This window comes from Cherax quadricarinatus, chromosome 41, assembly GCF_038502225.1.
Source record: "Cherax quadricarinatus isolate ZL_2023a chromosome 41, ASM3850222v1, whole genome shotgun sequence".
Classification (NCBI taxonomy): domain Eukaryota; kingdom Metazoa; phylum Arthropoda; class Malacostraca; order Decapoda; family Parastacidae; genus Cherax; species Cherax quadricarinatus.
In genome coordinates, this window is record NC_091332.1 from 23,928,422 (window position 1) to 23,946,017 (window position 17,596).

The 17,596-nt window shown below is 39.8% G+C and overlaps 1 protein-coding gene across 1 annotated transcript in view; it reads left to right on the forward strand.

Moving 5' to 3' along the window:
- Positions 1-15,530, forward strand: part of ssp3 (short spindle 3) — a 355,022-nt gene extending 339,492 nt beyond the window's left edge. The window contains exons 21-22 of the mRNA XM_070092824.1: positions 1,565-1,735; positions 15,129-15,530. Coding sequence (XP_069948925.1) covers positions 1,565-1,735; positions 15,129-15,212 — 255 coding nt within the window. The 3' untranslated portion in view covers positions 15,213-15,530. The remainder of the gene's footprint in view (positions 1-1,564; positions 1,736-15,128) is intronic.
- The last annotated feature ends 2,066 nt before the right edge of the window (positions 15,531-17,596 follow it).

Here is a 17,596-nt window from a genome sequence, read left to right on the forward strand (position 1 = left end):
AGAACTCAGATGTTGGGAGGTCAGGTCCCTCTCAAATCCAGGCTCCATCCTGTCACTTCATCTCCATATTGTTTCATACTATGGAACAATGCTCTTCTCCAGACTGAGGGACTGACCACCTCAAAACTTTAAGGGTGATGGACTGATTACATCGTCTTCAAGTATCTTCTGCTTCTATCAACTTTTCTGTACTCAACTGAAGAAGCCTACTGTGTAGGCGAAACGTTTCGAAATAAAGATACCTAACTGTTGCATATGTGTCTTACCTAAGAACAAGTTATGTGTCTTGTGGAAAGCTAATCATAAGGCATTGGGGAACACCCTGGGGCTGGAGGTGAGTGGTGAGGATGTGGAAGAGTTGGTGGAGGACCACATGGGAGAGCTAACCACTGAAGAGCTGCAAGAGCTTCATCTGGAGTAGTATCAGACCACAGCTGAGGAACTTGCTTCAGAGGAGGAGGAAGAGGAAGTGGATGAGGTGCCTTCTTCAAAGATTAAGGAGATTTGTGCCAAGTGGAATGATGTCCAAATGTTTGTGCAGAAGTACCACCCTGAGCAAGCTGAAACAAGCCATCTTTGCAACAAGTTCAGTGACAGAACCATGTCCCATTTTAGGGAAATGTTAAAGAGGTGCCAGAAACAGAGGACTGTGGACAGTTATTTTGTGAGACAGGGGTCCAGTGACTCTCAAGCTGGTCCTAGTGGCATTAAAAGACAGAGAAGGGAAGTAACCCCAGAGAGGGCTTTACCTGAAGTCCTCATGGAGGGGGATTCTCCTTCCAAACACTAACCCCAACTCCCTCTCTCCTCCTCCCTATCTTCCAGATGCCATCACCAATCTTCAATAAAGGTAAGTAAAAATGTTATTTTATATGTATTACTATACATAATTAAAAACTATAGTATTTGTTGTATGTAAAACTGTAATTTATCTCTATAAAATGTATTTTTTGTGTGAATATTTTTGGGTTTCTTGAACGGATTAATTGTATTTCCATTATTTCTTATGGGAAATATTGCTTTGAATTTCAGACTTTTCGAATTTAGAACTAGCTCCTGGAACGGAGTAAGTTCGATTTTTGAGGTTCCACTGTACTGTGCCTTGTGGAACAGCTTTTCACCGTAGCTGCCTCAGACTTTACCCTGTTTACTACTACTCTTTGTGCTCTATCTGTGTTCTATCTATTTTCTATTCTATTTTCTGTATATAAGCATCTAGTGGAGTTCCACAAGGATCAGTGCTGGAATCTATTGTTCCTGATTTTTATTAATGATTATAGAAATTCACTCTTATCCTTTAAACTGTCCAAACGTAGATCTACATTCCTGCGCATAGCACTCCGAACATAGATCTATGTTCGATTTTGCATTGCTTCTTATGTAAAAAAAATGTAGATCTACATTCGGAGCGCTACACGTGCAAACGTAGATCTACGTTTGGACAGTTTAAGGGTTAAATATCCTTACTGTATTTGTGATTGGTGTCGCTTCAGAGACACAAAATTTGTGAGTTTTGTTTTACTTCTTAGCCCTTTTCAGTGTTATCTTAATGACTGGTTTACAGATGGTGATACAGAGTGGTGAAGTGCCAAGCGTACTACAGCAGCTGTGCAATCTTCCCTGGAAGTACTTCAGTGAGCCTAGCCTTACTAGCGTGCTCTTCCCTACTCTCCTAGCCTGCTGCCTTCATAATCATGATAATATGATTATTCTCCAACAGGAGATGAGCTTCCAGGTAATTCTTGAGAATATGATATTTTACCTGGTTAACACTCACCATTACTTTTGCTTCAGCTTAACTTTTCCCATGAAAAATTTACTTTTCAAAATAGAATTCATAATTCAAAATTTGTTCACAAAATTATAATGCAAAATTGCTTTACTGTATGTAATCAGATTTTATTACTTAGAATAATCATTGTACTTATGTTATATTGAGCATTTTTATAATCCACCCTTAACTGTTATATGAAATACAGTATTAAGTCTGGCCAAAATGCATTACATACCCTTGAAAATAAATTTTGATTTTATTCAGGATTTAATACAATATAATAAAATAATAATATTGGCAGTTTGGAAGGATATGTTGTGTATCTTTATATGTATATGCTTCTAAACTGTTGTATTCTGAGCACCTCTGCAAAAACAGTGATTATGTGTGAGTGTGGTGAAAGTGTTGAATGATGATGAAAGTATTTTCTTTTTGGGGATTTTCTTTCTTTTTTGGGTCACCCTGCCTCGGTGGGAGACGGCCGACTTGTTGAAAAAAAAAAAAAATAATTTTATTATGTCTTATAGAAATCCTGCTCGATTATTTTTCAGTAGCATTTAAGTATCATAGGTTAGGTTAGGTAAGGCTCATCAGGAAACAGTCATCGGTCATCTGACCAAGGTTTTCCGCTGGCTTACCAGTCCACCCCTTTAAAAATTATGGTTATAATTATAACTATTGGGAGCAAGAAGCTAGTAACCCATTCTGTATAAATTACTAAATTTAAAAAGAAAAACTTTTGTTTTTCTTTTTAGGTCACCCTGCCTTGGTGGGATATGGCCAGTTTGTTAAAAAAAAAAAATTATAAATGTTCACCCCTTAACCCTTTGACTGTCGCAGGCCCCTTTCTGAAACTGTCATTCTATGTCGCAAAATATTCGAAAAAAAAAAAATGTTTTTTCTTACCAAAATGTTCGGATTATTTTACCGAGTGTTTTAAGCCTAAAAAAATTTGTTTGCCATCAGTACTTACCGAGATACAGAGGCGCAAAGTTGGCAGAAAATGAGCAGTGTATGGCAACAGCGGCGAATGCCGCCCACCCGGTATTCTTTTATTTACTCCAATTCGAAGGCTTCTTGTATTTTCCAATATTTTTCTTTTCTAAGTAACTTATGTGGCCTGTGAGACTACAGTAAGGTGCATTGTTCAAATATACACTCATTGTTTACAACACAATAACTGAACAAACATTATCACTATTAGTTTGTGTATAAAACTTTTTTACACAAACAAACAATACAAAACATTGTTTATTACTATTGTTCCATAATGTATATACGTATGTACAGTCACTGAACACTTTCCTAGAACTGCTGTAGCTTGTGGAACTCTTTGAAACATGGGTATATGCAGAGTGGCACTTGACACTCCTCACACATAAAACGAGTGTCTCTGCATGTTTGTGTGCGTTTTGTGGTATGTCCACATACAAAACACCTCTTCTGAGCATTTTTCTTGAGGGCAGTAGGAGGCAGTTGTATGGGGTAGTGATCACCAGGCCTCAAACGAGATGGCGTGTGTTGGTAATTTCGTGAGCGCTGGTCTATTGCAGGTGTTGCTCCTTGGTACTTGGGGATTATTTGTCTGATGACTGACAAACAAAATTCACCATATTTTGGTTTGTTGTTGGTCCTCAACTTGTATATGTTATAAGCATTTAGCATGGAAATATCAACAAGATGGAAAAAAAGTTTTATATACCACTTATAACTCTTGCATACACAATCAGCAAACCCAATCTGCATGTCACATTTGTCCACTAAGCGCATATTGAGGTTGTAGTCCATGACAGCTGCAGGTTTTAGAATGGGTCCATTGGTCTCTCTGTTGTGCCTGCCAGTGTGTGCCATTTCGTTTCGGTGAACTGATGTCAACAATGTGACATCACGTTTGTCATGCCACCGAAATGCCGTGATGTCATTGGCAGCGTCGGTCAGGTTCACTCACAAGAAATCACTGAGTATGGGGCTTGTGTACCAGTTATCAGTAAATAATATATGCCCCTTACCAAGATATGGTTCCATCATTGTTTGAACCACATCACCAGAGATACCCAATAACTTCCTGGTATCTCTCAATGTATTACTGCCAGTGTACACAATGATATCCAAAATGAGACCACTTTTGCAATCACACAGTACAAATAACTTTATACCAAAGCGTTTCCTCTTCCTTGGTATGTATTGCTTGAATGAGAGTCTTCCTTTGAATAAAATCAAAGACTCGTCAATAACAAGCTTCCTGAAGGGATAAAAATACATGCAACACTTTTGTTTCAGGTACAAAAACACATTTCTGATCTTATATAACCTGTCGCTTTTGTCAGGCCTTGTTTTGTCTGAAAAGTGTAACATACTTAACAGTATCAAGAAACGATTCACACCCATAATGTCACTAAAACCTGGGGTTGAAATCAGGCGTTCTGTTGCCCAGTATGTGGTGACAGTGTGCTTATACACATGTGGCATAAGCATTATTGTGGCAAAAAACAGGTACATCTCTGCCACAGTTGTGTCCTTCCACTGGTGTAGCCGTGATCTTGGTGAGAGAACTGTATTTGCCATGGTGTACTCATAGTATGTGTTGGTTTCCCTGACAATAATGTTCATCAGGGGTTCATCGAAGAATAACTGAAAGCATTCCAGTTCAGTAGCATTGTTCCCAAGTGTACACAATGGCCGTATTCCACTTTGTGTTTCATCAAAGTCATGGGGACTGGGAACAAACTCATCACCTTGCTGCCAATCCCAGATGCAGTCTGCTGGTGGGTTCTGGATATTGAAATGTGGTTGTGCAGGTTGTGGGAGTGTGGGGTTGGGTGAGGCTGGTTGTGCAGAGTCAGCAGCGTGGGTAGTAGCGTGGCCCGCTGCCAGTGCCACATGACTCATGCCACCATCACTATCACTACCACCACCTGCTGCCTCACTCACATCATTCATACCCATCGTAACAATATCGTCATCTTCACTATCAGGTCGTGGTGTAGGGCCACGGGATGTGCTCCGAGATTTACTCCTTCCCCTTGGAACAGCATATGAAACACTACCAGACCGCATGCTACGTCATATATACTGCTGCTTCACTGAGGAATATTCACCCTCACTGTCACAACTAAAACTGCTTTCAGTAACTTTGAAATCACTATCACTATCACTTTCACTGCTCACATTTGAGTCTTGTACACAGGCAAATAGTTTCCTCTTTTGTCCTGGTACAGGTGAACATGAATGTGAACGTGAACGAGCCAGCCCAGCACCAGAGGTGGAAGGTCATGGGTCATCTGTGTTTTCATCACTAATTACGTTATCCTGGGCACTTTTTTCAGTCACACCCACTTGAAAACCATGGAATTCACTTTCACTGACACTTTCATCGCTGTTAGAGCTATCACTTGTGAACAAAAGACCTCCAATCTGCTGAGGAGTGAGGTACTTCTTACTGCTAGGCATTGTGAAAATGGACTACCAAGATGGTGTTCCCACAATGCACCACTGAGTCCCAGATTTTTTTCACAGGGTGCACACCCACCACTCAGACCCATTCTCTCTCATGTAGGTCTACCAGCTTTCTCCCGCTTGATTTGAAGCCGCTAGAATTTACGCGTTTGAATATGTCAGAAACAGTGGCGCGTAAGACGTGTATATACGACGTAAACAGTCAGAGGGTTAACTGTCCAAACATAGATCTATGCTCCAAACGTAGATCTATGTTTAATTTTTCCTGCCTCCAAATTTGGCACGATTGGCCTAAGATGCCTGGTCAGCATAGAATGGATCTTAACCCTTGGTGTGCAGTGTATTAAAAAAATCTGTGACCATTTAGTACCTTGTGGGAGCAAACTGTGTGGCAAACACCAAGGATTCACTGATGTCATGTCCTATTAACACTCCCCTTTTAATTAAACCTTTGGGGGTCGCCAGGCCCTCTCAGAGACTTGTTCTCAGGGTGGCCAAAATTAAAACAAAAAAAAAAAAATCTTACGAAAAGATAGAGAATCTTTTCCCAATCATAATGACACCAAAAGTATGAAATTTGATGGAAAACTTAGGGAATTATGCTCTTGCGAAGTTAGCGGTCTCAAGGATGTTCACGCATTGACAATTTTGCCCACTTTGAGCCCTATTTTCGGCCAATTCCAGTATACTAGTCGACAAAAATCATAACTATTTCGCTAGAACTCTGTTTTTTTTTCCAACGAATGAGTACAAGAAACCACCCATTTACCAATTTCAACTATCCAATAAAGTGGTCAGAATTTAGCAATTTTGCCAATTTCACACAAATTTCAGATGCCAATGTCCAAATAGGGTCCAGAATAAACAAGAAAGACATTCCTGGCACTAAAATAACATTTCCTCTGTTCATTAGTCACGTCCCCAGACCCCTCTTACATTTCTTTTGCTTTCCACTTTGATTTTTTATTCTCACAAAAAAAACATGATTTACTGTTATGCAGACTACTGCATTAGTGTAGAAATGGTATAAATAATATCGGCGCACTTGTGAAAGAACATTAGACTCACCAGTTGACGTGTATTGGACACTTAGCATGATTTGTTTACTTTTGAACTTTGGTTAAAATTGAACATTTCTGTTATTTTGAGCTCAATTTCAAGGTACTTTTCATTGTAAAACCAGTCAAAATCATCTCAGTTTCTGTAATATGTGTTCCATTCTATACAATGAGACCAGGAAAACTAGAATACAACAATAAATACCATATGAAAATACAGTGCAAAGTCGCTGTTTTAAATATAAAACACGGTCGAAGTTTTTTTTTTCTCATTACTCACTGTGTGCTGCAGGATTTTTTTATACTGCGCACACTGACCACATAGACCCATTCTTTTATATGTAGGCCTACCAGCTTTCTCTTGCTAGATTTGAGGGCGCTAGAATTTATGCGTACTAGTACGTCAAAAACCCTGGAGCGTAAACCGTACTAGTCTGGCCGAAACTGCGAAAGGGTTAAGAGGAAAGTGTCATCTTGCCAGAATATCCTATAACCTATGCCCTAAGTAAAAAGAAACGAGTCTGGAACTATAATTTCGGCAGGCTGGCTGGCCAGCTGGGTAGCCGGCAGCTGGCTGGCCGGCGGCTGGCTGGCTGGTGGCTAGCTGGCCGGCGGCTGGCTGGCTGGCGGCTGGCTGGCAGGCAGCTGGCTGGCCAGTTGGCTGGGTGTTTGGCTGTCTCTATCTCCAGCTGTCTGTCTGTATCTATCTCTGTCTCACAGGAACACATACGTAAATACAGTGGAACCTTGACTTACGAGTTTAATCCGTTCCAGGAGCTAGCTTGTAACTCGATTTACTCATATATCAAATTAATTTTCCTCATTTAAATTAATTGAAAAGCCATTCATCCATTCCTGAACTCGAGAGAGCCAAGAAAAAAATACTCGAATATGACACTATTATCAACTATACGGCTTATTTGTCTATCACAATTCATCTAATATGACATAATAAACAATATAATTAACACAGAAACATGATATATATTCTAGAATTAATAAAATAGGCCATAATACAGTGGCAGAGGCAGTGGCGAATATGTCCACCATTTCCTGTGTGTATATACTGAGAGTATCTTCCTGTGCTCTTATTGTAAGAAAAAACAGAGTATTTTTGAGGCTAACTGCAATAGATCACTATTTTTCTAAGGAAAACACTGAAAATATCATATATAAATACATAATAAATCATAATATACTACTGAATGTAAAGAAATAATAAACTGTTTATATAAAGTGTATATGTACTTACACATTGAACATAACTGATACAATTTGTTTTGTTTAATCACTGAACATAACTGATACAGTATCTCCTGCGAGCAGCAGCTTCTCCATCTTTTCATGGACAGAGGTTCGCAGTTGGCCAGTTGGCTGGGTGTTTGGCTGTCTCTATCTCTGTCTGTCTGTCTGTATCTATCTGTATCTAATTTAGGGAACTGAAGCCCCTCACCAGCGTCAAGGAACCTTGACGCTGGTGAGGGGCTTCAGTTCCCTAAATTATTATCAATAATAATAGTTAAAATAATTATTACAGTAACAATAGAGCCTCAGTTCTCTAAATTAATAATAATAATACATTATTATAACAATGAGAGCTTCAGAAAGAAGTCAACTCAGTGCACTGTTTACCTCACAGTGGGAGCAGTCCTCTCCTGATTTGCTTACATTTTTGACAGTCACTTGGCCAAATTTTTCTAACCAAGGGTCCTAAGAAAGTAATTGTAAAGGACAGTACTGGTAAGAAAAAGAGAATGATTTCCATGGATTTAAAGCATGAAATCATAGATAAACAAGAGAGGTGTCCAGGTTTTGGGTTGAAGGGGAAGTGGGGGGGAAGCTGGCTCGTAACTCAAATGCTGGCTCGTAACTCAGAGCAATAAATCGACCCGTTGACTGCTCGTATCTCAAAAAACTCGCATCTTGGGGCACTTGTAAGTCAAGGTTCCACTGTACAATTATACATAGTGTAAATTACCTAAGGAGACCATTTCCCGGTAAAAGTAGGTCTTAGACAGGGATGTGTAATGTCACCATGGTGGTTTAATATATTTATAGATGGGGTTGTAAAAGAAGTAAATGCTAGGTGCTCAGGAGAGGGGTAGGATTAAATTATGGGGAATCAAATACAAAAGGGGAATTGACACAGTTACTTTTTTGCTGATGATACTGTGGGAGATTCTAAAGAAAAATTGCAAAGGTTAGTGGACGAGTTTGGGAGTGTGTGTAAAGGTAGAAAGTTGAAAGTGAACATAGAAAAGAGTAAGGTGATGAGGATATCAAATGATTTAGATAAAGAAAAATTGGATATCAAATTGGGGAGGAGGAGTGTGGAAGAAGTGAATGTTTTCAGATATTTGGGAGTTGACATGTCAGCAGATGGATTTATGAAGGATGAGGTTAATCATAGAATTGATGAAGGAAAAAAAGGGAGTGGTGTGTTGAGGTATATGTGGAGACAAAAAACATTATCTATGGAGGCAAAGAAGGGAATGTATGAAAGTATAGTAGTACCAACACTCTTATATGGGTGTGAAGCTTGGGTTGTGAATGCAGCAGCGAGGAGGCGGTTGGAGGCAGTGGAAATGTCCTGTCTAAGGGCAATGTGTGGTGTAAATATTATGCAGAAAATTTGGAGTGTGGTAATTAGGAGAAGGTGTAGAGTTAATAAAAGTATTAGTCAGAGGGCTGAAGAGGGGTTGTTGAGGTGGTTTGGTCATTTAGAGAGAATGGATCAAAGCAGAATGACATGGAGAGTGTATAACTGTGTTGGGGAAAGAAGGCGGGGTAGGGGTCATCCTCGAAAAGGTTGGAGGGAGGAGGTAAAGGAGGTTTTGTGGGCAAGGGGCTTGGACTTTCAGGAAGCGTGCGTGAGCGTGTTAGATAGGAGTGAATGGAGACGAATGATATTTGAGACCTGACGAGCTGTTGGAGTGTGAGCAGGGTAATATTTAGTGAAGGGATTCAGGGAAACCGGTTATGTTTATATAGCCAGACTTGAGTCCTGGAAATGGGAAGTACAATGCTTGCACTTGAAGGAGGGGTTTGGGATATTGGCAGTTTGGAGGGATATGTTGTGTATCTGTATTACGTATATGCTTCTAAACTGTTGTATTCTGAGCACCTCTGCAAAAACAGTGATTATGTTTGAGCGAGGTGAAAGTGTTGAATGATGATGGAAGTACAGTACGTATTTTCTTTTTGGGGATTTTCCTTCTTTTTGGGTCACCCTGCCTCGGTGGAAGACAGCTGACTTGCTAAAAAAAAAAATTCCAGACAAAGTGCTATGCTGTACTTGTATATAGTGATTGTGTATAATATCAGATGGTTCATGATCACCTATTTGAGACAGACAGATAGATAGACAGGCAGATAGATAGACAGACATGTTTATGCGTAAGAGTGAAAACAAATAAAGGGAAGGCTCATCAAGTGTCACCACTGTCATTAGCGGAGAGAGAGGATAAGACGACACTCATCAAATGTCACCACTGTCATTAGTGGCGAGATAATGTTAGATAAGGAGAGATAAGATTAGATAAGACGACGCTCATCATTGTCAGCAGTGGAGTGAAGAGATAAGACAAGTGATACACTCTTACATTAAGCAGCAGCAGCCACCGCTGCCACAGCCGCAGTGGCTCCCACCGCCGCCGCCGCTGCTGCTGCATTTTCTTCTTTTTATTATTATATACAGTGGACCCCCGCATAACGATGGCATCACATAGCGATTATTCCGCATACCGCTTACTTTAATCGCAAAATTTTTGCCGCGCATACCGATTAAAAACCCGCTCACCGATTTTCGTCCGAGACGCGTCCAATGTGCGCCCTCAGCCAGCCTCACATGTGCCGCCCGTGCCATTGTTTACCAGCCAGCCTCCGCGGTAACATCCAAGCATACACTCGGAATATTTCGTATTATTACAGTGTTTTCGGTGCTGTTTCTGGAAAATAAGTGACCATGGGCCCCAAGAAAGCTTCTAGTGCCAACCCTGTAGTAAAAAGGGTGAGAATTAGTATGGAAATTAAGAAAGATTTTGAAGGGTTTGGGGCTAACCCTGAGAAGCCTATGCCAGTTGTGGAATCCATTGTGCCTACTTCAAAAATTAAGGAAATGTGTGCACAGTGGGTTGAACTGCAAACCTTTATGGATGAAAATCACCCTGACACAGCTGTTGCAAGCCGTGCTGGTGACTATTTCAATGACAATGTTGTGGCCCATTTTAGACAAATCGTAAAGGAACAGGAGGTACAGAGCTCTATGGACAGATTTGTTGTGCGACAGAGGTCCAGTGACTCTCAAGCTGGTCCTAGTGGCATTAAAAGAAGAAGGGAAGTAACCCCGGAAAAGGACTTGCTACCTCAAGTCCTAATGGAAGGGGATTCCCCTTCTAAACAATAAGTTCGACACTCTCCCCTCCTCCCATCCCATCAATCATCACCAGATCTTCAATAAAAGTAAGTGTCATGTAAGTGTGCATGCCTTTTTCAGTTTGTGTGTATTAAAATTAACATTTCATGTGGTAAAAAAATTTTTTTTTCATACTTTTGGGTGTCTTGCACGGATTAATTTTATTTCCATTATTTCTTATGGGGAAAATTCATTCACATAACGATTATTTCGCATAACAATTACCCCTCTTGCACGGATTAAAATCGTTAACCGGGGGTCCACTGTATTTGTGTATCCAGAACATTGCCGGGACCTATAAATACTATGTACAGTGGTCCCTCAATTACCGTCCTTAATCCGTTCCTGGAAGTGGGACTATTATCGAAACACGATTTTCGAATAAATTTTCCCCATAAGAAATAATGTAAATACAATTAATCCGTTTCTGACACCCAGAAGTATTAAAGCAAAAAAATTTTTTACATGAAATATAGATGTAATACATAAACAATACAATGGGACATGATGAATGAAACATTAACAGCATAACACTTACCTTTATTGGCGATTCTTCTTAGTGTATGGAAGACTGGAGGAGGAAATCCCTACTACCATTAGCACAGAACATGAGCATCAGCCTATCTTTCATAGGCTTGTGTCCTGGCAGTGCCTTTTCTTCCTGAGTAATGTAGGTCCTCTTTGGCATTTTCTTCCAAAAGAGGCCTGTTTTGTCACAATTGAACACTTTTTCAGGTTTCAGTCCTTCAGCCTCTATGTACTCCTTGAATTCCTGTACATATTTTTCAGCCGCTTTTTGGTCCGAACGGGCAGCCTCACCATGCTTTATCACACTGTGTATGCCAGTACACTTCTTAAATCTCTCAAACCAGCCTTTGCTGGCCTTAAATTCACTCAAATCATCACTAGTTGCAGGCAGTTTCTTTACCAAATCGTCATGCAACTGCCTAGCCTTTTCACAAATAATTGACGTCATAAGACTATCTCCTGCTAATTGTTTCTCGTTTATCCACACCAATAATAACTTCTCAACATCTTCGAGTACTGGTGATCTCATTTTTGTCAGCATATTTACCCCCTTTGCAACAACAGCTTCCTTGATTTCCTTTTTCTTAGCTATGATGGAAGATATGGTTGTACGGGATTTGTTATACATCCTGGCCAGTTCTCCCACACGTACGCCACTTTTATATTGTTCAATGATGTTTTTCTTAAATTCAATCGTATTTCTCACCTTCTTTACCAAAGGCTTGGCACTAGGAGCTTTCGTTGGAGCCATGGTAGCTTATTTAGCACTTGCAAGCACTAAAATGAATGGAATATTATGAAATATTTTGTATGAACACATGAGGGGACCGTCGCTCACTGGTAAACAATGGCACACTGACTGGGAAGGGAGGACGATGCGGCTCAGAGCCGTGAGTACGCGTCTAGGACGAAAGACGATTAGCGAGTTAACGGACTACAGTGGACCCCCGCATAGCGACCTTAATCCGTGCAAGAGGGCTGGCTGTTATGCGAAATGTTCGCTATGTGAATGAATTTTCCCCATAAGAAATAATGGAAATCAAATTAATCCGTGCAAGACACCCAAAAGTTTGAAAAAAAAAATTTTACCACATGAAATATACATTTTCCTACACACAAAGAGAAGGATACATGCACAATAGTAGAGTAGTACATGCACAATATATATTGTGCATGTACTACTCTACTAAATGAAGAATAAATGACACTTACCTTTATTGAAGATGCAGCAATGACTGATGAGACACTGTGTCCTGGGAGTGCCTTTTCCTCCTGAGTACTGTAGGTCCTGTTTGGTATTTTCTTCCAGAACAGGCCTTATCACACTGTGTATGTCACTACGATTCTTAAATCTCTCAAACCAACCTTTGCTGGCTCTAAATTCACCAATATGAGCACTAGTTCCAGGCATTTTCCCTGTTCACCTGGGTGTTAGTCGACTGGTGTGGGTTGCATCCTGGGAGACAAGATTAAGGACCCCAATGGAAATAAGTTAGACAGTCTTCGATGACACTGACTTTTTTGGGCTATCCTGGGTGGCAAATCCTCTGGGGTTAATTGTTTCTTGGTATTCTCAATAAGCCACACCAACAACGGTGCTACAGCAGCAGCAGCAGCAGCTGACGATGTTACAGCAGCAGCAGACGATGCTACAGCAGCAGCAGCAGCAGACGATGCTACAGCAGCAACAGACGATGCTACAGCAGCAGCAGACGATGCTACAGCAGCAACTGACGATGTTACAGCAGCAGCAGACGATGCTACAGCAGCAGCAGCAGCAGACGATGCTACAGCAGCAGCAGCAGCTGACGGTGGTACAGCAGCAACAGACGATGCTACAGCAGCAACAGACGATGCTACAGCAGCAGCAGACGATGCTACAGCAGCAGCAGATGATGCTACAGCAGCAGCAGACGGTACTACAGCAGCAGGAGCAGCTGACGGTGGTACAGCAGCAGCAGCTGACAGTGCAGCAGCAGCTGACGGTGATACAGCAGCAGCAGCAGCTGTACCACCAATAGTAGCGATGGTTGATTGGGGTTTATTATACAACCTGGCCAGCTCGGAGACACGCACTCCACTTTCATACTTATCAATGATCTTTTTCTTCATCTCCATAGTAATTCTCACCCTTATTGCTGTAGGGTTGGCACTAGAAGCTTTCTTGGGGCCCATGGTCACTTATTTTCCAGAAAAAAATCACCAAAAACACTGTAATAATACAAAATGTTCCGATTGTATGCTTGGATGTTACCGCGGAGGCTGGCTGGTAAACAATGCCACCCGCGGAACATGTGAGCGTGGCTCAGGCCGCACATTGGACGCGTCTCGGACGAAGGCCGCTGAGCGGGTTTTTGGGCGCTATGCGGGGCAAAATTTTAGCGATCAAAGCGTCCGCTATGCGGATTGTCCGCTATGCAAAGCGTCCGTTATGCGGGGGTCCACTGTATTTGCGAACCAATGTTTAGATGAAATAACGCGACTACAGTGGTCCCTCGTTTTTCATAATTAATCCGTTCCTGGAGCCGTTACTATAAACAAAATTTACGATTTGCGAATCAATTTTCCCCATAAGAAATAATGTAAATACAATTAATCCGTTCCTGACACCCAGAAGTATTAAAACAAAAAAAATAATTTTCCATGAAATATACATATAGTACATAAACAATACAATGGGAAATGATGAATGAAACATTAACAGCATAACACTTGCCTTTATTGGAGATTCTTCTTAGTGTATGGGAGACTGGAGGAGGAGAGAGATTGGATTGTTTACAATTTGGAAGGGGAATCCCCTTCCAGCAACACCTCAGGTACCAATTGCTTCTCTGGGGGTTGCTTCTCTTCTCTGTTTCTTAATGCCACTAGGACCACCTTGAGAGTCACTCTAGTCCTGTCTCGCAAAGTAACTGTGGAGAGAGCTCTGTTTCTGGCGTCTCTTTAACACTTCCCGAAAATGGCCCAAGACTTTGTCACTGTACATATTTCTCACCTTCTTTACCACAGGCTTGGCACTAGGAGATTTCTTTGGAGCCATGGTAGCTTATTTAGTAATTGGAAGCACTAAAATGAGTGGAATATTATGAAATATTTCGTAGGAGCACTTGAGGGGACCTTCACTCACTGGTAAACAATGCCAGACTGGCTGTGTAGGGAGGCCGTCCCGGCTCACACCGTGCGTACGCGTCCCGGACGAACTACTATTCGCGAGTCAACCCATGAAAAGCGAGTCCATGTTTATATGAAAATACCCCTATGATTGGCGAAATTTACGATTGCCGAGAACTACGAAAAGCGAGGGACCACTGTATTTCTGAAATGGACAGCTTTCAGGCCGGACGATTATTGAGGGACCACTGCATATATTTCTAGACAATAGTATGTGACAAAGGTAGGTAAAAATGTTCACCTGTCACTGTGTTTGTGATTATTTGAGCACATTTCAGTACCTAATATTAGTGTTAGAACAAAGAATAACTATGAAATCACAAGGACCACTACAGATTGTCATTATCAGAACATAAAAATTATACAAATTAAAAAAAAATTAGATAAAAAGATATATCGGCAGCACATCTGCAAGTGGCAGCACTTCATGTTGTCGTCAGATGAGTGACAAGTGCTGACTTTGCAACCTTATATCTCTGTAAGTACTGACTCTAGAATTTTTTTTTTTTGCATTACTTTATGTAAAAAAATGTCCTCTTCATTCAGAAAAAAAAAAAAGTTTTTTTATTTTTCAAAATATTCGGAGCGCTGGGGTAGAGAACGTAGATCTACATTTGGACAGTTAAGGGATTAATTATATATGTATCATGGTGATGATAAGGGATTAGTTTTTCACTTTCTGGCATATTACAGTATGTCTAAATGTTAATGAGTTGTTGTTCTTCAGGTTCTAGAGGACTTCCTGCACAATAATCAAGCATGTGATAAGCCTCTTATCCATATACTGCAGAGAACTCATGTTCAGGGCTGAGACTGCTCATCAAGCCACTGTGTTGTTGGTTCCTCACCGTCTGCCTTCATATCTGTTGTAACTAGAATTTGCCTTTGATTTGCTTCATTTCTCAACAACAGTGTGTATTGCTGAATTATGCATATTTTCAGGATCTCTCATATTCATACCTTGTATTGGGGTTTAATCTAAGAATCTCCGACAATATGGATGCATTATGTGTTAATCGTAAGGTAATAGCTTTACAAATTTTTATTTTGTACTAACATAAGACTATACTAGATATGGTCTTAAGAATTAGTATACTGTGTACTACACTGAATTAAATGTGTGGTGACTAGTAAATTTGTTTATTATATGATGTTGATGTAAGTGATGTTATTCCAAATATCCTGTTATCAGTTTTGTATTCAATTACAGAATGAAAATTAATATTGTATCATTTCAAGATTATAGGTATTTCACATTAAAAAAATGTACAGTAGGTGGCTAATACATATTTTATTAAATTTCATTTGAATTTTTTCCAAGTTATTTTATATAATATACAGTATATATTTGTTGCCATATGTCTTTCTCTCATTGCAATATTAAAGGAAATTTTTTTTTGCAATTTAATGTGACTTACACTGTGAGGTCATCATGGAATAATTTCTTGTTGATAAAAGCTAGCCAGCATTTACTGATCAAGTATCTATATGTACTGTTAGTTGCATGTATCATGGTCAGCAGTAAGAATACGTACTGTTATGTTCTCTTAGTCTAACTTCACTCAGGTTGTAACTTAGCTTGTATTGCTGTACTGTATTCATAATGATCACTATATTTTACATTTTTGTGGATTGCAACTTGTAAGTAATTTAATTAATCGCAGTAATATGTTATACGTGAAGACTGGATGTTGCATTTAAAAGTTCTGTGAATGAATTGCCAAAATGTATTCACTTTATATATATATATAAAGTTTTTACCGAATTGTCAGACACACGTACCCACTCATGCACATGTGGACATGCATGTGCATGCACACATGCTTGCATATATCCCCACCCACACCAACATTAATGACAAATGAAGTGTCTTACAACTGTAAGATTGTAAATGTGATATACCAGTATTCAAGAAAAACAGGTAAGAAGCCAAGAACTGCCATTGTCTCTAACAAATGTATTATGTAAATTTCTAAAAAAAAAAAAAAAATGAGGAAAAGACATTGAACATATAGAAAGTATTAGATTCTTCACAGAGCAGCAGAATGGGTTCAGAAATGAAAGGTCATGCTTTACTACTATTATAAACATTGGATATATTAACACATTAGGCAGGAACGAGAGGGAAGGATGACTTACATGTTCCTAGACTGCACAAGGGATTTTAATAAGTTGTTATATTGAAAGCTACTAGCAAATTGGAGAAGCAAGTTTGAATGAAAGACAAGATATCCACTTGGAAAAGGGAATGCTTCTGGTAAAAGAAAACGGCTAACTTTGAAAAGTGAATGCTTGAACAAAAATCCGCTATGAGATGAACATCAGAATAGGATAGTGCTACAAGTGAAATTCCACAAGACTAAGTGCTGGGCACAATACTGTTTTTGGAATACATAAAAGACCTGGTTGCAGGTCTTTATTTATGGCTGATTCCAAAATAATGAGAATACAAATTGAAGGGGAAAGAATACAGTGGAACCTCAAATTTCGAACTTAATCCGTTCCAGGAGCTAGTTCTAAATCGAAAAGTCTGAAATTCAAAGCAATATTTCCCATAAGAAATAATGGAAATACAATTAATCCATTCCAAAAACCCAAAATATTCACAAAAAAAAAAACATTTTATAGAGATTAATTACAGTTTTACATACACACAACAAATGCTATAGTCTTTAATTATGTATAGTAATATAAAATAACATTTTTACTTACCTTTATTGAAGATTGGTGATGGCACCTGGAAGATAGGGAGGAGGAGAGAGGGAGTTGGGGTTATTGTTTGGAAGGAGAATCCCCCTCCATGAGGACTTCCAGTATCAAAGCCCTCTCTGGGGTTGCTTCCCTTCTCTGTATTGTAATGCCACTAGGACCAGCTTGAGAGTCATTGGACCCCTGTCTCACAAAATAACTGTCTACAGTCCTCTGTTTCTGTCTCACAAAATTACTGTCCACAGTCGTCTGTTTCTGTCTCACAAAATAACTGTCCACAATCGTCTGTTTGTCTCACAAAATAACTCCACAGTTGTCTGTTTCTGTCTCACAAAATAACTCCACAGTCATCTGTTTCTGTCTCACAAAATAACTGTCCACAATCGTCTGTTTGTCTCACAAAATAACTCCACAGTTGTCTGTTTCTGTCTCACAAAATAGCTCCACAGTCGTCTGTTTCTGTCTCACAAAATAACTGTCCACAAT